The sequence below is a fragment of the Apteryx mantelli genome, chromosome 6, assembly GCF_036417845.1.
Source record: "Apteryx mantelli isolate bAptMan1 chromosome 6, bAptMan1.hap1, whole genome shotgun sequence".
Taxonomy (NCBI): Eukaryota; Metazoa; Chordata; class Aves; order Apterygiformes; family Apterygidae; genus Apteryx; species Apteryx mantelli.
In genome coordinates, this window is record NC_089983.1 from 31,238,705 (window position 1) to 31,259,924 (window position 21,220).

Here is a 21,220-nt window from a genome sequence, read left to right on the forward strand (position 1 = left end):
TACACTAAAACTTGCATCAGTGGATGCTGACAGTCTCTTTTCCTGTTGATTTAGGGCAGTTTTTGCCACTTATCTTTAAAAAAAAAAAGAGATTTCTAAGGTGACAGTTAAGAATACTCTTAGGCAGTCTTGGAAGTTGGGGAGTGCAAGAGAAAGGATCTTTGGTAACTTATCAGATGTGTATGTACAGGCATAATATTCATTGAAAGAATTCAGTGTGCAGCCCTTACTCTGCCTAAGAATTTTGCTTTTATACTTTATTGCTAATGCTATATCCTACTGAAAATCAAGTGGTTTTTCTTTTTCCATGGTATAAATTGTTGCCTAGAAATACTTTTATTATAGAAGTGGCTGCTGTCATTGAGTTATAGCAAATAGGTCTGTATTTTAAAGAAGCATTGCTGTTGGGAGGAAATACAGAATATCACCGTTCTGTCAGCCTTGGCTTGTGCCATTTTGCTTGTTGCAAAAGAGTAGGGCAATGTGTCAGTCTTTTCACCATTAGCTCAAATTAATGGGTAGGGAATTACTTAACACATCCAGGTAGCTCACCAGGGTCTTTTGGATAAAGTAAGGACAGAGATGGAGACATCCCACTTCAAAAACTTGAAGTTCTGACTCTTCCCAAATCAGGCTAGCAACAAAGTCTGAGTAGCACCTGCAGTCATTGCAAGTTCAAGAACTGCAGGGTGCTTTTGAATTTTTGAATGAAGGGTGCTATACCAGTGTTTTCAATTAGCTGAGAGTATACAGGTGGTGCACTTACTTACAATTATCCCTTTATAGGTCCGAACACTTAATCACTGATGGTTTAATTACACAGGTCTAATGAGCTAACTCAGTGCATGTGGGTCAGCTGAGTACTCCTCTTAGGTCAGTACAGGCACTGACCTGAGTAACTACAGAATGAAAGATGGCAAAATGGGGTGGGGGAGGAGAAGCTCACGTGGCTGTGACTAAGTGAAATTAAAGTCTGCTCTGATAAAGGTAATTGTAACTGTAATTGCAGTCAAGTCTTTATTTCATCTTAGTGCTGTGCAAGGGATGAAAACAATGATTATTGATATGCATTGATATTTTGAGTTTGGATTTCCTTTGGCCTGTTACTCCTCTCCCTGCCATGTTTCTGAATATACTTTTATTTCATAAGCTTACCAGTCCTTCAGCACAAAATTAGTTTGGGTTCTGTTAAATGGGCTCCAGTGTTTTGAAAAGCTGTGAAATTGTGCCATTGAAGAAGAGTTCTGGCATGTTAGCTAGACTGAAGGCCTGGGAAGTAAAACTTCTGTTCCTTCCCTACAGCTATGTAGCTATCTATTTCAGACTTAAATTTGCAAAAGTATTTCCTAAATCTGGGTGCAACCCTTCAGTGTTTACCTTGAGGGTCTTCAACCAGAACTGTGACTGTACAAAATTATTTACTCTTTTGTTTAGAAACCACTGTCTATTTTGCCACCTTGGTTTATATTTAATAACCGCATGGGTCTGCTTGCATCCAACAGTTTAATCTCAAAATAGCCTTGGGAATAGTATTTGAAGTCTGATGAAAGTGTTGTTACTCTTTGAGGTGTCTTCAAGAGGTGACTGTAGCAGCAACTAGTTAACCTTAAGGGATGAATATTTTCAAAAAGTGTAGTCTCTCTGCTTATGATTCACCTTTCTCCATTTATTTATGCTTCTCCCATTTCTTTTCCTTCTAAAACTTTTTGTACAAAGGGTGGATTGAAACATCCAGCTGCTACACACCACACGCCTCTTTTCTGCTCACAGTTCTTGGTATGGCCACTTGAGTGGGAAGGCCAGGAGCAAGAGGAAGAGCAGGCGGTACTGAGATAGGAGACAGTGTGGTATATAGCATCATTCTGCTGCCACGAGCAAACCAGAAACCACCTTATAGTGTGGGGACCTATACAATAATCTGGTTGTAGAACAGGTTCCTTCACTCGGGTCTAGTTCTCAGAGGGTAAGATATTCACTAAAGGAGCTGGTTTGTCACTGTCATGGTTAGATGATACTATGCTTGGGCCGCTGTGCTCTTTTGATAGGTATGTGCGTAGAATAGGTTGGAAAAATGCAGTGGGTGCAGGGGAAGCTGGTGGTATTAGGGTGCCTGGGGGTACTTAGTGAGTCGATGCCTAACTGGGGAGTCAGGCATAACTAGGGGCTGGTAGCAAGCTAGCATAAGTAGATGATAAGGATTACTGGCAGCAGAAGTTCAATAAATTCTTGTCATCATCTTGAATTTGAATTCAAAGGGATTGCTGAGCCAGCTTCATGCTTCAAGGACTCAAAGATAAGGTTGCAGGTCTTCCCTGAAGCCATGTTAATGTATAACTGAAAAGAAGAGGAACGAAAGTCTCTCATCATTGTTCTGTTGGGGATGGTCATATCTCCAACCTTCCCCCGCTTATCCTAGCTGCTATCTGTCTTGAACTAAGCAGATTTGTGACTTGATGGTTTGAAGGAGTATCTGTTGCCAATGTCAACACCCTGCTTGTAACTGAACAGGATGTTTAAAAATACAGAAAGGCTTTTGGCTGATACACGACCCTCATATTTGTAGACCTGTGCCATAAGCTGAATGAATGAATCTGACAGCTGTGATCTGTCACAGTTTTCTTGGGAATAAGGGGTCTGGTCCCAGTTTTTAAAAGGCCTTAAGTTTAAGGGTGTTCAGGCAGAAATCTAGGAAATCTGTAAGTGAACATTAAATCTATGGATTAGAAATTGATCTTTGAAGTAGAATCTCTTTGAATCTAGATTTAAAAGTTTGGGTTTAGATAAGTATCTTGAGTTTGTGTATTTTTGAGAGAACCATTACTTAAGCAGTGAGCAGTAGTTAATTCCAGTAACTAGCTTCACATGACTTTAGTCAAAATCATGATTGAAATTCTCTGTAATGTTGTATGGGAGATACTGTATGTTAGATTACCCAGTTATGTGTATGCTGTAGACTTGTCTAACCAAACAGTCCTTTACTTTGAATCCAGCCTTTTTAACTATTCTTTTTCCCCATTTATTCATTCACCTTGCACTGCATTACAGGATCCTCTTAGTCTTAACCTTATGCATGGATAAGTTACTCTTCTAGCTAGTGAAGAGAATGAGAGAATGGAAATGCTTTCCTCCTATAGGTATAAACAAAACTACCAACAGTGAATTTCTATCTGTAGAACATTTCGGCTATTTTTATTTCCTTGGTTCACATGAACTAGAAGGAGATAGGACAAACTGAAGAGAGAATCTAGAGCTATTGATGACAAAATTACGGATCAGCTCTGTCTCAGGAAGTCTCCTCAGCCACAGAGAGCTGACAGCAGGGTGAATGCTTTGGGAAAGTGCCACTCTGATCACCCATTAGTTGTTTTCTTTCTTTGATGTCCTGTATTAGCCACTGCAAAAGGCAGGATTCTGGGTTTAGTGAACCTTTGGCCTGATCCAGTAGAGTCATTTTTATTTTCTTCTTTGCTGGAAATTCATTTCCCTGCTCTAATTGTTACCTATCTTCAGCAGCAACGAGGAGTTTGGGCATGGGGGCAGAGGTTTTGATACCTTCTTACGGATGTTGGAAGAGAAGCAGGAAAGAAGGAAAGTTGGGTAAAAATAGCCTGAAACATCACCGACTTTTTTGACTAACTGCTGAACCAGTCAGCTTTCTCTTCTTGCATGTCTTGCTCTGCTTCAAAATCACATTCTTAGATTTTAGATCATTCTTATACTTGCTCTGCTCTGTCATTTAGAAATTGCAATGCTGGTCCACCTTTTGTAACTTTTATCATTTTTCTGCCCCTTTCTGTCTCAGTATTGCTGAGTGTCATGCTTGCACTCATCTTTTCCATGTTGTGATGTTCCAGTCTCTCTGGCCAGCATTGAACATGCAGTAAAATTCTGTTTTTACTTGTTGCGTAGTTTTCCATCTCTTTTAAGCTGGTTTCTTGCTCTTTTTTATTGCATATAATAATTAATAAAATGTGCCTTGACACTGGAGAATAAAGGATACATTTACCAAAAGTAGTTTGTCAACAACTTCAGTTTTAGTTGTGGCAATGTGTCATATCTGAAACCTTACATAGTAGTTCATTCTTTATTTCCTGTGTTCCTTACACAAACTCAAATTTCTCTTGAGAAGAGAGACGTACGTTTAAAAAAAAATCCAAAATTGAAACAAAACTGTTCATCAACTTCATATAAGTACTCCTTACAGAGAACATTAAGAGCACTTTTCCCAGAAGGACTTAATAAAACCTCTTTACAACAGTAATGACTTATGTAAATATTTCCAGTATATGATGACAGAGGTAAATATGCTTATGCTACTCGAGGGGAGAATAGGGCAGAGATGCAGAGTTAAGTCACTTGGAATTTAGAAAGATAGCCCATATATTGACTAGTCAAAAAAGAAACACAGCAAGAAAACTCAGCTTTCACAGCCTCTCTGAGGTATCTAAGAGTGAAACAAGCTGTTTTGATAAAATCTGAACCTATATGGTCCTGCATCCAATCTTCAAATCCAGTAAAATGGTTTTGAATGTCAACAACTACTTTACTACTGTATTTTGTCAAAATAAACCTTTCTGTTGTTTTGTTTCAAACTGAACCACCTCAATGGGTGATTCAGTGTATGTAGACTATCTTAGATCAGGGCAATACTGTGGATAATTAGGAATGTACTTGTAGTGGTCTGTCTTACAAATTAAGAAAATACTCCAACTAGAACTTCTAAGACTATACCCTTACAGCTTGGTGTATTTTTTCATATTCAGTTACTCTGTGGAAGGTGTTGACAGAAAATGAAATTTTAATTTTATACACAGCCAACAAATCTTAATTGTGGCCTGATTTTTAGTAATGAGACCTTAGCAAAATATGTGTGTCACCGGGGGTAAAAACATTCAGCATTTTGGAAAAATCCCTAAACCTGTTCATCAGCCACCTGTCTTAAATTGCTCCTCCTTTTCCAAGAAAGAATTTTGTTGCCTTCTGAAGCCTCTCTAATTGAATGTGACACTTACTCAGCTAGGGAGGAGAGAAGTGATATTCCCAACTAGCCAACTGTGCATGAATATCAAATGCACACTTGTTCATAATTCATCAAATTAAATATTCAGTTAATACAGAATAATTAACCTGAGAAATTAATATTCTCACAGAAACTGCATGAGCAAAAGATCTAGACTGGTGACTTTTAGAACAGTCAAATTTCAGCTGAAATTGAGCAAACAGTTGTTTTTAACCTTTGCTGAGCATCTTAAACTAAAATCAGTGTTTGTTGTGGCTCTTGGCTCTTACTGAAGCAATGGTTGTCAGGTCGCTGCTATATATATTTAATGTGCTTATTGTTTGAAAATATTAGTTATTACATTACTCTTATAAATGTCTTGCTGTCAAGTTCCAGATGTCATGTGTATTTAACCTGCAGAAAGCTAGCCCACAAAAATCCTCTTGGGCTGTTTTTTTTGCCTCTGTCCCTTGCCCCCCCCCCAAATGACTATGGTCTTTTCCTTCTTCAGCATGTGGAAAGAAGACATGTCTGTTTAAGAGTATCTGAAGGACTCTGGAAATCTCAGAATTGATGGGGGGCACATTTCTTTATTATTCTAACTGCTCAGTTACCACATATGTACTCTAATTTTTTATCGAGTGTTTTTATCCTGGGTCTTTTTATTTGCACTGGTAGTAACAAAAAGGAATGGTTTAGTGAGCTGAAATAAAAATTACTTCCCTTCTTGATCATGTAGATTTGTGTGAGTGTAGTTTTTAGGTTTCCATTTAAAAAAAAAGGGGGGGAGGGGGAGTGAATTGCACATGCAAATTTCAAAACTGCGGGCTCTGTTTATGGAGGAAAAAGATCACAATGATCACAAAAGATCATAAACCTTTTTTTTTTTCTTTGAACCTTTCAGAGTTTGCAGACAGTGGCTTGTGCACTGCAGCCAGTAAAAAAGAAGGAAATATTTTTCACAGAAGGTGGCTGCAGCCCACTGAAGCTGATGACCAAACTCATTAGCTTAACTGGGGTCAAGGTTTTATTTAGTCTTTTTATAGTAACCCAGTTACATGGTTTTAATTTTGCAGTCAACATAGTAATAAGTTGCAACAATCATTAAAACACTTAGATACCTTGGTGAAAAACACATCCAGAGAAGGATAAATATTTAACTAGCTGTTTCATCGTAAACTTATAATTTATTTTTTGAAAAAAATAATGTTCTTCACTGAAAATTTTACTGATCCTTAGATGTTACATTTGAGCCATTTATGAAATTTGAGTTTAATGATAGGCAGATGATTCATTCTAGAAGGATGTATGAACAGAAAGTATTACATAATATGTGATAAAGTACAGAAGCCACTTTAATTTTAGGATATCTTTCAAGGGCTCTTTACATCTCCTGCTACATCCCTTTCATTTGGATAACTTTCCCTGTCCACCTCTCTGAAACATGAGTACCTGTATGTACTTCTCCAAGGGACTACAGGGGGCAGAGGTCTTCTGTTTATTTTGTCACCATCAGAAAGGTCTTTTGACCTACTGGCAAGATAACAGCTCTTCTGCAGCTTAAGGTAAAGTACGGTGGAGAAAGGACATCTGTAACTTTTACCATGAGCTTGTTAAGTGAAGTCACCAACGTTGCTTTATTTTACGGTTGCTGAATTAATCTTGCAGCAAAGCTTTAGTGCCATCTCCCTGCTAGGAATTTAGAGCTGATTAGCTAAAACACATCAATAACCACCACCACCACCACCACCACTTGTTTAGTAGTGAGGTTAAGAAGCTGGGATGGTGTAAGCTGCAGCACCATCAGAATCTCTTGGGTTTTTTGTTTTTGTTTTTTTCTTTCAGAAAGTACCCCTGATTCACGAAGAACATACACTCTACAGAATTACTTGAATGGTGACTATAAGTACAAAACATATAATTTGCAATGGATTTCAGGTAATTCATTTCTACGTATAGCATGAATATCAAGAAAAGTACTGCTTTCAGTAAGCATTTATCTGAGTGCTCAGAGGTGACTACTATATACTGAAAAATGTTAAATTATTTAATGGTGCCATTATGGAATGGTGTTTACCTCAGAGTTATGATTTTTTTCCTTATGCATGTACTGGTGTTCATGGCAAGATTCATTCAGCTACTGCTAGAAGAGCATGCTTACTTCTATGCGTTTTTGTAGAAACATGTACTCTGAAGTGTCACCTTCCTGTGCATCAGGATACTCAGGGAACAGTGGGATATGGGGCTCTTTTCCTTTTGGATATGCCTAGTCCCCCAAGGGAAAGAGATGCCAGGAAGCTGAGAACACAAGGCATACATTTTGTGAAAGTTCTTGTGCTGTATGCGTCCTTTAATTACATAATTGAAAACAGAATATTGACCAGGCTTTTGAATTTTGTTTTATGCCTTAAAACATAGGGGAAAAAGATAAGTAACTAATAAGCATATTACTCCACTGTTTATTGGCATCTCTCTTGCTTTCTTAGGAAATCAGTACCTTCACAAAACAGCTAATGGTGACATCCGACGCTTTGAGGCTGACAGTGGAACATCCTCAGAAGTGTTGTCAAATACAACATTAGTATGTTGACTTATGTATAATACATTCAGACTTGCATACAAGACATTCAGAAGGGTATTGAATTTAGTATTTCCTTCTGCACGATCCTCTGGAATCAGTGCTTAATTTGTTCTTTTTTGCCTCTGTTGACAGGACAAATACAAAGCAACCACAGCTCTGTTATCTCCTGACCAAAAGTTTGCTCTTCTGCAGTACAGCTATACAAAGGTACAAGTGTGCTTTACTTCTCTGAAGGTGAAACAGGAAAGTAGAGGTTTGGGAATGACTGAGCAAGAAGATGGTCTTGAAAGTAGGAAGGGAGAGAGCAAGGGAAATGCAGGAAGATGGATGAACGAGATGGATGTCTGCAGGGGGACATTGAAGTCTGATTCAACAGGAGGAGGGGAGAGAGACACAGGGACTGACTGGTCAGAGGCCCTAGGCTTGGAAAATTAAGAGGGGTTTAACAGGATCTGTGAGCTTGGCAGTAGAAATGTGACTGCCTGAACAAAGAAGCCAGATAAAAAGTTTGGGGATGTAACACAAGGAGAGTGAGGCTAAATGATTAATGTGGGCAGATAGGCTAAAAGAGTAGAAGGGCATGACTGTCCCAGGAGTTGTGTGGGTAAGGAGAAATGATAAGTATAAGGGCTTGAGATAATAGACAGAAATTTGACAGCAGGCCGGTGGTGTTAGGAGACAAGAATTTAAAATTGAGGAGAATGAAAAACAGTATGTGCTCATAAGAGAAGGCGGCTGTCAGCAAGTATGTGAACAAAATGCCTCATCCTCGCTTGGTGCTGAACCGTGTTACAAAGGTCAACCTATGTTTATGCCAGTTGGCATAAAAACCTGGTCCTGTATGCCACTTTAGGACTGTTATGGAAACCTGATGGGGGCAATAATTTATCCTACAGTGTGTACACTGAAACCAATAACATTTGTTATCTTGTTTTTCCTTTCTTTCTAAAGAGAACTGCCTGTTATCTCTGTAGAAAGCTCAGGGATAACTTGTGCAGCATACAAATACCAGAGGACTGTGTCACTGAGCCACATGTTCTGGCTTTGCAATCTGAGAATGCTTATCACAATGTTACAGCCACAATCTATGCAGTTAGTCACCACTTTTTTACAGTTTTAGCTTCTGTGATAGGTACTATTAGCCAGTTATTTCTGCCTTTCTGGATCGTTCAAAAGTTTTTGACTTTTCACTGCATCCTTAGTGATCACAAAATGCCTTGTATTTTTCCAGCTACCCTAGACTTTCCACCTGATCGTGATTTATTGTTCTGTACTGTTTTATCTACTGCAGTTGTTAGAGTTAATTTTATTTTAAGGCTGAAACAAGCTCTTTTAACCCTTATATAATAGTGTGATTGAAATTTATGTTGTTATTGATCTTTATTGCAAGAAAACAAAGTAACAAAATGAATCATGAGGATGTGGACACTTCTTATGTAATAGCCATCTGCTTGTGTAGTACCGAGATATTGTTTTATATCTTCATACAAATCTTTGAGAACCATCATAAAAAGTAGCATTATTGTAGGATGTCAACACCATGGGCTAAATCAAACCTCTTCAGCCCCACATAGCAAACACTCTTTTATATGTCTCTACATTATTATCTTCTTTCTCTCTGTAAGTGCCCACGGTGATTCAGACTTCAAGAGGCGGGTTTCTGAGAGAGGATTTATTTCTGTGGCAATATCTGAATGGGGAATAGTCACCTTGGAATTGAAGGAACTGTTACAGAAATACTGCTGGGACTTGTAAGAACTACTAAGCAAGAGGATGCCTGGTTAAATGATACAGCATTGAAAATGAGACAGAAAACAGCAAGTGTGCCAGTAAGGCAGAAGGAGGGGGATTATCTGCAGATAGCTGCATTAGTCTGCCATGTATCTACAAGGTCCAAAGGGAAGGATTTCTGAAAATCTGCAGCGTCTCTGGCCTCTGTATCTCTCTGTCGTTAATCAGTCAGTGGCCTCCACCACAGTATTTAAATGACAGCCCCAGAGCTGGTGATTCTCTAGTCTTTTCTTAAACCTTGCAGAGTTGTTACCCTGTAGGTTCAATGTGTTCTGTCTATATCAAGCAAAAGCATGAGGAGGATTTCAGGTGTTTCAGTGGTAATTCAAGCTGTAAGAGCCATGCAAATCTTGGTGAAATTATATTTTCTTAACATTAAAATAATTCTTTTACAGTTGTGGAGGCATTCATATACAGCTTCATATCACATCTATGATTTCAATACAAGGTCAGTAATTTTTGCAGACAAAACATCTAGTTTTAACAGTATCTTGCAATGAAATGGCATTTCACTGCTTTGTCATTTTGTTTCTGTTTTTCCAGTTCCATCTTAGATAGCAGACTGCTACCTAATGATACACAGTATATATCTTGGTCACCTGTTGGTCACAAACTGGTTAGTAAAGATAAGTAGAATTTTTATATACAGTCATTCCTGTACCTATGACATGGACTTTCGGGACTTTCCTACTGCTAGATAAAGTAGCTGAATGAGTTTCTGAGTTGAGTGGTTACTGTTGCTGGAAGTACTCTAAAATCCCTCTGTGTGTTTGTGTGTTTTGTTTTGTTCTTTAACTGAAAGGCATTCCTCTAAGTCCTAGTGGCCCAAATAGTCATGTAATGCACAAATGCACAGGAACTTTGTGTTTTTACAGTTGCAGACAGTAACTCATCCTTTTCAAAGGCAGCAGCATTGTAACTGTTTACCTACTGTGATTTTTAACTGCTAATCACACCATAAGCAATTAAGTTTTATTTGATGGATGCATGTAAAAGGCATTAAAGGATCAGAATCTCTTCTCTTGAACACTTTCCCGTTGTCCTTCTCTTCCTCCCCTCATCCCCAATCCAAGGCAGTTGTGGCAGCTGCTGCTTTGCTAGGCTCGTGTTCCCTCTTATGGGTGTTGGATCTGCCCTAGAGATTTTTCTGTCACAGAAATATGTAGCGTTTGTTTATTCTTATTGCTTGTGGTATAGGGATTAAAGAGCCCAACCACAGAAGCAAAGGATGTTGAAAAAAGCTTTCTGCGTCTCAGAGTGAAGCTCCGAAACAGAAATATGTTGTTCAACTGTTGGGGAAAAAACAGAGTGGGGTGGAGAGGCAGCCAAGTGCCAAAAATAAATTAGAGGAGTCCTGAGTGCTACTAAAGAAATACATCATCTTTGCATCTTTTGGGGACAGCAGAGACCCTCATCAATGTTTTAGCAAAATATTAAAACTACTAACAGAGACAAATGAGCAAAAAAAAGGGCTCCTAATGAAGGAAAATAAGCTTATATTGGAAAAGAAATAACAGCAAAGTTCTTAATACAGTAATCATGTGATTTGTAACAGTTGATTGATCTTTGTGTCTCAGCTTGAAGCTGGGTTACTACACTTGATTTGTATTAGTAAGTCGTGTTTGTTAAGCATCAGCGATGTCTGGCAAAATGAAACTTTTTTGTTTTTGTCATCTGAAGTGGAGGTAAATATCCCACTGGGTGTGGCAAAGCAAGGAAGTAGGACTTAATCTGTCAGTAATTGTAATCACCATGATGTCTTGCAGGCATATGTTTGGAATAACAATGTCTATATAAAAGCTTCACCAACAGCAGAAGCTGTGCAAATCACTAAAGATGGAGAAGAAAATAAAATCTTTAATGGAATACCAGATTGGGTTTATGAAGGTAACTACATCAAGCATAATTTATTTTGCATGATGATGTAAAAACTTGTTTTTATTGTACCTATCTTACTATAACTGTTTTAACTCATTTCTTATCATTGAAAAGTTCAAAATAATATAAATCTATATTTTAACAGAAGCATCTATTTTACCCTAGTTTTATACCTGGGTAGTCTGAGGCTCTAAGAATGGAAATGAGTTAGTCTAACTTAGAGTGGGTCACTAGAAATCATAATGTGTGAATTAGCTTCATAGGATAGGCTGTAAGCATTGATTTAATGTCTCATTTCAGAACCCCAACAAGCAGTATCCACTTTTATTTGAACTTCAATTGAAAAAAAAATCCTATTAAAAACTAATGAGAATAGTACTTCAGATATAAGAGCCAATTTATCAATTATGAATTAAACACATTTGCATCTTTTTCAGAGGAAATGTTTGGCACTCATTCTGCTCTGTGGTGGTCTCCAAGTGGCAATTTTCTGGCATATGCATCATTTAATGATACAGAAGTTCCTCTTATTGAGTATTCCTTTTATTCTGAAGATACCTTGCAATATCCAAAGACTGTTAGAATTCCATATCCCAAGGTCTGTGTTATTTATTAAACATGGTTGTTCTGCAGTTTCATTAAGAGAAGAGTCTCATTTAATCAGTTTCTGCTAATGAAAATATTGTCTGTCTCTCCTCAACAGCTTGCTGTGATTACTCTTTCTGAAGTCAACAGCATCTGGCAATGTTAAAGTATTTTTATTATCTCCAGGGGAATGTGAAAAAAGTATGGTTTAAGGTTTTGTTGTTTCATCAGAAAATTTTGAGAGGTGGCAAGTAGATGTAGAGATAAGAAAAGCTCTTAGGGGACTGAAGTTCCCTCCTGGTGCAAAACATTTGGCAGATGTCCTTTGCGTTAGGGTTGTGTATGGTACTAATAATAGAATCTTCTTCAGCTAATTTAGTTATTTTTAGTTGTTGGACGCCTGTGTTGGGATGAAGGGGAAGAATCTGCTGACAGAGTTTCATTGCCCACACCTAAAGTGGTTTCAGTTTTGGCAGTGAGATTGAAGCCTTTAGTGCATGCTTCTCCTCCCTCACCCCCTCATTGACTTTTATGCCCATTGCTCATGGCAAAGTTGTCGCTGGACCGAATGGTATGAGTGTCAGTGCCGAGTACGCTCTGACCAGGTTCTTTTAGATTTTCCACAGATGGAGGGTTTAATGTTTAATACCAAATTTATTTATTTGAAGTTATTTGCCATTGCACAGGATTTTGCTGTAGCAGTATGATACAGCAATATGCTTAAATCGCAGTGCAGGTACAACCTGCAGTTAGCCAAGTGCAGCAACTGCACCGTACAGCTGACCTGCAGCCTGATTCTCACCCTGGTCTCTCTAACATGCTGCCCGTCACAACGCGAGGCATCCCCAGGTGCCGGGGTTGAAACCAGCTCAGGCCTGTGGTTCTCTTCCAAGTTCTTTTTGTTCGTTGTTCGGTTTTTTTGTTCTGTGTTGTGCTGAGCCGTGTATGCGCCCCCATGCTGGTCTGGCTAGCTCGGGAAGAGGTTTGTGCTCTTAGTTAGCACCAGGACAAACAGTTACCTGGCCGACTGATCCCCTCCTCTGACACAGCCGTTTGCCTAGCGCGAAGGCCACCCGCCCGTCCCCTCTGCACTGAGGTACCTTCAGCTTTCCCTGCCGCCGCGGTGGTCGGTCGCTCCCTACCTCGAGCACGTCGCCCTTGCCGCCTCCCCCAGCGCTGCCCTGCGTGTGGCACCTGTGCAGGGATGTTGGTGCGATAGGTGTAGAGTGAGCTGGTGATTTAAACAGCACCTTTTATTACCAATCCCCTTTTGTTTGGAGTATTGCTGACTTCTGGAGGTGAGTCAGCTACAGCTGCCTAACTGGAATGACTAGGACCTACTTAGTTACCTCTTATTTCTAGAGAAGGCCTTACTGACACAGTTATATTGCTGCTAGTACCTAGTAGTGGTACGTTAAAAACAGGGGGGTACACACTGCAGTCCCAGCTTTGATTGCAGTATAGACAGCTATTATACAATCAGTTAAAGTAAGATATCAGTTTCCATGAAAAAGCACTTTTCTGTCTGTTAGCATAGGATTTGAGTCACTTTTAGATATTGTGTGTGGCATGGGAGATGAGATATGGTCAAATATTACTTTGGGTAGAGAAGACTGTGTACTCATGAATGTTTCTAAATGTAGTCTTTCTTATCTAGAAATACATAGCTAACACTTTTATAAAAAAGAAGTGTAATTCATGTATAGATCTTAAGAATCTCATTTAGAATTTTTTTGTCTTTTCACACAGTTTAAGTTAGCTGGTTCTACCTGACTGTCTGTAGTAATTTCTTTGTCTGTAATTTCAAACGCTGCTTTTTTTTTTTTTTTTTTTTTTAACAAGAATGTTCTCTCTTCAAAAAGACAATGAAACATTTTATTTTTAGGCAGGAGCTAAAAATCCAACTGTGCAATTCTTTATTGTGGATACCCAGTCACTTCCTGCTTTTAATTCTACTGAAATTTCTCCACCAGCAGAAATAAAATCCGGGTAAGTAATTTTGGTTAAATGCTTGCTTGTTTGTGAGAGAGGAGGAGCTTTTATGTGCGACCACCCTGTATTCAGTGGATATTGTTTTATCCAGTCACATGGCTCTGGTAGCAACAAGATTTACCAGAGAAAATCTGCACAGAGATTATCCTTCTAGTGATTATATATAGATGGCATATTCCATGTATGTTATATTCAGAAAGTGACAAGTTCTTGGCTCATCACATTCAGTGGAGTCTAACTATGGTGAAGTCATTTCACAGCACAACTTTAATATGAGCAAGTTTTGGTATAATCAAATTATAATGTATGTATTCCGATTCACTTTGGGAAAGAAAAAAAAACAAAACAAAACAGAACCCTTAATGGTAAGTGAAGATTCGATTTCATTGGAAGGAAGCTCCCTGCAATTTTGTTTTGATGTAGAAAGTAATATAGCCTGCTAAGGCAAGGTGTCATGGTTATCCTATGATTTATATTTAAAATGTTTGTATTCTTTGGAAGCATGGTGGAAAGCAGCATGTCTCAAAGTAAATGGAAAACTGTATTTCACAAATGCCACTGGAAATGTACAATATGATATAAATGTATGGCTATTTTGTAAAGAGCATTTCAGTTGATTTAAAATGCATGCCACAGAATGTGGTATACCAACTCTGTGTTTTTTTGTGGGTGGTGGTGGGGTTTGTTTGTTTGTTTGTTTGTTTGTTTGTTTGTTTTTAACAGTATTGTAGAAATTTTTAGAGGTTTTCACCTTACAAAAAGATGATGGGTATGGAAAAACAGGTTATACTAATGATCTTCAGAAAAAGCAAAGCAGGTTTGTTAGCTAGTGAATAAAACAGCATTTTGTACTGGCTGGCCAAAAAGCTGCAGTTGGAGTAGAACTGGTATCCTATTTCAGCCCTCAACACAGCATGACTAATATCTCTGTATTAACCAAGATCCACAAGTTTTTATATATTGTTCTTTATTTTAGCTCTACAGTAATACTGCAATAGCTTGATGTCGTATAGCTGCTGTACACCTTTTTTTCTCCAGAATTTCAGTACCTCTGAATTATAAGCATTTTATGTTTACCTCAGTTCTAGTTGGGATATCTGTCATCTTAAAGTTATGTTTCATCTTTTGCTAACATCTAATGAAAGCAGAACAATGCTGCTTTGTAACCTGGGGAGAATAACTTTCATACACCTTCCAGCCTGGTACTTATCTGGATAACACAGGCCGGATTTATGTGGACTTAATCCATTTTTAAATGAATGTAACACTGTATGAATCTGTATTTATACAAAGATATATCAAGTCTTGAATGATGAACATGAGGGTTTAAACCTACTCATCCTCCTCCTCACCCTTCCCTGGCTTTTAGTCTAAATAATCGTTAGTTAAATTGCAGCATTCCAGGAGGGTGCAGGTAATGCTTCCCTTGTCCTGCGCGTGTTCAGGTGCACAGAGCTTGTCTTAGGGAATTGCACAAGAGCAAAATTACAAGAATAGGAAAAGGCAACGCTGTTGTTGTATAGTTTTGCTCCAAGAAGTGCAAAATATTGAATATTTGCATCATACACTGCTGTATGATGGGAAATATTAACTTTCATGGTGGAAAAGTCTATTTTGACTTCCTTGGAGGTAAATTCTGAGTAAGACTAAATTTAAAGACAGCCCTAAGTTGGAGGCATACCTGAGCTCACACATCTCGGTGGGACTTCCAGGAGGGATTGTACCTGCGAACAGTTGCCTCTTGCAACACCACCCAGAGCTGGTAGTATGCACAACAGCCGCAGCACCGCGTTTGCAGAGGGCGCAGCATGCTTCTGGTTCCTCAGCTGGCTGGCCAGCTCTGCTAGCTAGCGCAAGGAGGGGGGACGGTGCGAATGCTGTGCCACAGCAGGTGCGTCCTCTGAACGAGAGGCGTTCAGTTGCAACGTGAAAACCATGCAGGGAAACTCTTCCTACGCCACCCCCTCTTGAGAGCCAAGCAAGAAGACGGTCCTTAGCAATTAATAACTATGGAAAAAATAGTTTGTCAGTCTCTTTGTCAGAGGGAAAGTTTTACTATTTGTCTATGTCTTGTACTGGCTCCCCAGTACAAGAGGGATGTGGCACTACTGGAGCGAGTCCAGCGAAGGGCTACAAAGATGATTATGGGACTGGAACATCTCTCTTATGAGGAAAGACTGAGAGAGCTGGGCCTGTTTAGCCTGGAGAAGAGAAGGCTGAGAGGAAATCTTATCAATGTGTACAAGTATCTGAAGGGAGGGTGTCGAGAGGATGGGACCAGACTCTCTTCAGTGGTGCCCAGCGACAGGATGCGAGGCAACGGGCACAAACTGAAACACAGGCAGTTCCATCTGAACATGAGGAAAAACTTCTTCACTGTGAGGGTGACAGAGCACTGGAACAGGTTGCCCCGAGAGGTGGTGGAGTCTCCTTCTCTGGAGATATTCAGAACCCGCCTGGACACGATCCTGTGCAATGTGCTCTAGGTGACCCTGCTTGAGCAGGGGGGTTGGACTAGATGATCTCCAGAGGTCCCTTCCAACCTCAGCGATTCTGTGAAAGGTGCCAAAATCTGGGATGGCAGTATTTTGCCACTTAAGATGGTAGACGAAACCTGTTAACTTTTTTGCATGAATGACCAGCATGACACCCATGCAGCATTTAAACGCCACTTTTGGCATCAGGGATACAGGAGTATCCCTTGGTTAACAGGAGGATGAAGGCAGTGGATGCTTCTTGTCTGAAATGATCTGTCCTAAAAATAAGAAGTCTTCAGAATAGAGAACTTTAAAAGATGATTGCAGGAATATCCTTCCTGAGCATAAAATGAGAAAGGGCAATGAAGGACTGCTCTAATGTATACTTTGAATTAATTGCAACTCTGTTTACGTGTTAGGGGTTTTACAATTGAAAACTGAAGGGACATTCTAGCTTCCATAATAACTTTAAAATATATATTATGCTATAAATGATCCTCTCTTTTTTTTTTTGTACTGTCCATCCTGTCTGATACCTGTAGTCTCTAGAATTATTAACTTCTCTAACTTTGAAGGAGCAAAAACTGTAGGGCTAATTCCCCTTTTGCAAACCAAGGGATACCACTATTATATGTACATGAAGAACAGCAGTTTCGTTTCTTTCTTTCCTTTTTTTTTTTTTCCAAACAAGTCCCTTCAGAGTGCTTTTTTAATTTTATTGGTCTAATTATACTGTTTGAAACCAGTGACAACAGCAATATTAAATGTCCTACCAACTTTCCAGTCAAACATGAATGTAAAAATAGACCTTTATGGAACATGATTTCTAAAATGCAGTCTAGAAATAAACCTGAAAGTGGTTGGTAACCAGTTGGCATGTATTTTTAATCAATCCACACTAATTGTAGTGTTTTCTTCTGTTTCTGCCTGCCACCCCCCCCCATTTTATGATCACGAAGATATTCAGTCTCATCACAAAACTTCCCACACATTTTTGTTAACTAACTTTGGGGAAAAAGGGAACATGAACTTGGAACTAAGTCAAATGTGCAAATTCCGGTTAAAAATGTAGACTTGCCTTAGAGGGGAGGTTTGTTTTATTTTAGTTCATAAGGCTTCTAGGAGATAGGAGACATCTAAAATAAGAAGAGTACATCTAACAGATCGTAATGGTAAACAAAGCCACTAAATTTTTGTGTGGTGCCTTTTTAAAAATAATATACAAGAATATTCATGAAAATGATATTTTTTCAGATTTTTTTCAGCTATTTTGATTCATCATGTTAACTAGTTAGCATTCTGAAGATGAAAGTAAAATATTCAAATAGTAATATTTGCTTTTGGTATGGTTTTTCCCTCCATTCTAACCAATGGAAATAAATACTAAACTGAACAAAGTTGTATATCACTCAGCAAATGCTTAGAAGCTACCAACTTCATAGAGAGAAAAGGATAAAATTCCAAAACACAAGACCCATTCAACTTCACATTAAGAAGAATTTCCTCTAGATGCAGACAATATGAGATTCATGGCACAGTCCTGAGTAGCTATTATTTCATACGTTAGAGGATAGTGGTCTGGCTGTTAGTATTTAATTGTAGCCTTTCTGGAAGTAGGTATACACAAACCATCTAAATCTTTACTGTATGAATGAAAATAACCAAGCTGCAAAACAATTGACAAAAAAAATAGCATAATTAGATTTTCATCAATATTTGTCTTTGGAAGAGTCAACTGAAGTGTAAAAAGCTGAATGAGCCTCATTCAGTGAATTGCTGAACACTATTGCATGATACATTAATACAGAGAGAATTTTAAATATCTAACAGTTTTTGCTATTTTCAGGGATCACTATTTGAGTGTTGTAACATGGGTGACAGATGAAAGGATCTGTCTGCAGTGGCTCAGAAGAATTCAGAATTTTTCAGTCCTCACAGTCTGTGACTTTGCAAGAGCCACTGGAAATTGGACATGTCCAAAGGTGAGAAAAATGAGCTTGGCAGAGTCACAATGCTGAATAAATGAGCCTAGGAAGGTACTACTCTAGTACCTCCCTGTATTTATCTTTGTAGAAACACAGACTGGTATAAAATAAACATAATTCTTGTGGGATTGTTTGTTTTTTCTTTCTCAGGAAAAACAACGTACGGAAGAAAGTAGAACTGGCTGGATTGGCACAGTGAGTGTTCAGTTCCTAAAACTGCCACGTGGTAAATAACACTGTGATAGTTAAGACGCTTTCTTATGAGCTTCTTACCTGTTGTAATGATCTTATGTGCAGATATGATCCATTCCTTAGTTGTGTTTTGGATATATAAAATATGATCTCAAATGGGACTCACACACGCTTTTTACGCTTTTGTGGGTTTGTGGTTCTGAACGCCCCGGCTCAGGCTGGTAGTGGGGCATGGCTTGGAGCTGTATGTAACTGCCCTCCGACCTGCATGTCATGTTCGGCTCACCTGAAAGCAGAGAGCTCCTTCCAGACTCCTTTTTTAATTCTAACCTATCGCTTTGGTAGCGATAGGTAGGGGAGTGCGGGAGCTAGGATTCAGATTTCCCTCTATATTGGAGTTGTCAGCTATGCTGATTTGGCTGCTCTCCAATGTTTCTGCCACCACCAGAATGATCAGGGGATAAAATGTATTAGGAAATGTATCCTAGAACTTTTTGAATTAAATTCGAGGAGGTGTGTAGGGGACAAAAGTCTGTTTTAGCAATTCAGGTTGCAGAAAAACATCCCAAGTTCTCCTGGTTTTGTGTTTGTTTTTCTTTTTTTTCCCCCCCATCCAAAATACCCATTGGAGGGAACTGGGGACAAGATGCATGTAACTGACCAGGTGAAAATTTTCATACACTCTACCAAACCAATCACTGCTCCCTGGATGATGTTTTCCAAAGTGCCTTTCAGTCCCTTCGTACATGGTAGGGAGTAGGCACCTAATGAACTACACAGAAGATCTGGGGGAAGCGAAGCAGAGATTCAAAAGTTCAGACTTGGAGGGAGAAGTGAGTTTCAGAGTTTTTGATGAGAACACAGAGTACACTTTCCACTCCCGCATTTTCCACACGCTGATTATGCTTTAGTCACTAATTCACTTTTGAAGTCAAAAATGAAAGTTTAAAGAAATGCAAAGAGGGAGGCAACAGCAGGGATGAAATCATCCGCAGTATGAAGATGAGAGATCAACCCACCTGCTGTCAAATTTGATATGGAAAGGAAGGCCTTAACGCTGACACATTTTGCTTCTCTGCAGCAAAGGCTTCACAATTAGACAATGTGATGATCAAGCTGCAGACTTTGTAAACAGTTGTGCAAAATGAGAGGGCAAAATGCGAGTCTGTGCCATTAAACTAGGTTGTTGGGTTTTCTGTTTCTTTTAAAGAGACAACCCACATTTTAGGAGCTGTTGGAAGATAAAGGCAATCTCAGTGTCTAAGTCTTGGATCTGAAAAGAGAGTGGAAAATAGTGAGGATTGAAGGGGAGGGAGTAGTATCTTTATTCCTTTCTGTTGTTCTCGTCTGCTTATGGATAAAATGACACTTGACTGAGCAGGGATACTTGTGTATGTGCGTATAAACAATTGTATATATACACATACAAGTTATAGATGTAACCGTGTGCATGTGTGCATATATCTATAGTCCTCACCCCCAAATAGAGAGGAAGTAGCAGTGAATTTAAGAATGTTCAGGACTTTGCAGCCTCTGTGTTGCTGTGTAAGGCGTCCAGGTCGTGAGCAAGTTAGAGCTCTCCAGCTGGGTTAAAGGAAAGTCACACTTGGAAAGAAGCAAGACTGATAGGGGAGAGGCTAGCAAAATATTTGCCACGTTGTTTTATGCAAAAATATTACTATGGAAGAAGCAGTGGTCATCAGGAGCACATGGACTAGGGGGACTCAAGTTGGTCATTGCTTGCTGAAGGTGAGGAACTTTCTCCTTCTGCTCAGAATGTTTTTTTCATTTCAGAAATGGGTGTCGTCTCAGAGACGTTGCATTGTGTGAATTGGCTAATTGTTGTTTAGATGTTTTGGACATGTATCACAGAAAAATCTCTTCTTTCATTTGGATTGATTTCTTTCCTCTGTTTTTCTCTATACCATGAGAACACATGCAAAAGACAGTCAGTAGGAGGAATACGTTCATTTCCATCAGTCCCAATTGATAGATGGATAGTTCCTTCATGAAAATATTCCAGTTTGGATTCCCTGGCATTCTGAAATCACCTACTTACTAGCAAAATTTGCTAGCAGTTTGTTTTCATTGAAAAAGGGGGGAAATTTTGCACTGTCAAACTAAAAAATAATTCAGAATTCAAAGGACTTTTTCCAAAAATATATGTTTTTAAAAGGGAAATTCAAAGAAAACCTGTCTTTGCAGAACTCACATGGCTAAAGGTTACACCTTGATGTTAGAGTGGAACAAAATAAAACAGTGACTTTAGAGGTAGATGGGCGTACTGTTTCCTAAAGTGAGAGGAAACTAGGCATACCTGTAGGCCTTCAAATTCAAGAGAGGTGGGAGAGGACATGCATCATTACCAGAATACTAATACTCAGGAAAATCTGCTGCTTAAGGAGCAATGAAGTATTTTAAATACAGTTACTTTTATTGTAGTGGCTACAGGTTCTAGCTGCTAAATCATCAGACAGAATACTTTGCAGTATGTTTAATGATGCATTGGTTGAAGTATTGAAACTTATGTTCTGCTATTAAAACCCAAATTTACCATTTTGGTTTGGAATTTGGTTGTTTGCTTTAATAGACTCTTTTGTGTTCAAGTTTCAGCCATCTGTCCCTTTCTTTGCACCCGACAATACTTCTTACTACAAAGTCTTCAGCAATGCAGTGGGTTACAAGCACATCCATTATATAAATGGCTCACAGGTAAGTAGTAAGTTGTAGGACAGTCAGT

General features: G+C 38.9%; 1 protein-coding gene across 1 annotated transcript in view; it reads left to right on the plus strand.

Moving 5' to 3' along the window:
• DPP4 (dipeptidyl peptidase 4) overlaps positions 1 to 21,220 on the plus strand; it is a 42,285-nt gene that overhangs the window by 1,230 nt on the left and 19,835 nt on the right. The window contains exons 3-13 of the mRNA XM_067299126.1: positions 6,845 to 6,937; positions 7,486 to 7,580; positions 7,713 to 7,787; positions 9,767 to 9,819; positions 9,915 to 9,987; positions 11,138 to 11,258; positions 11,687 to 11,847; positions 13,720 to 13,823; positions 18,150 to 18,285; positions 18,439 to 18,483; positions 21,088 to 21,192. Coding sequence (XP_067155227.1) covers positions 6,845 to 6,937; positions 7,486 to 7,580; positions 7,713 to 7,787; positions 9,767 to 9,819; positions 9,915 to 9,987; positions 11,138 to 11,258; positions 11,687 to 11,847; positions 13,720 to 13,823; positions 18,150 to 18,285; positions 18,439 to 18,483; positions 21,088 to 21,192 — 1,061 coding nt within the window. The remainder of the gene's footprint in view (positions 1 to 6,844; positions 6,938 to 7,485; positions 7,581 to 7,712; positions 7,788 to 9,766; positions 9,820 to 9,914; positions 9,988 to 11,137; positions 11,259 to 11,686; positions 11,848 to 13,719; positions 13,824 to 18,149; positions 18,286 to 18,438; positions 18,484 to 21,087; positions 21,193 to 21,220) is intronic.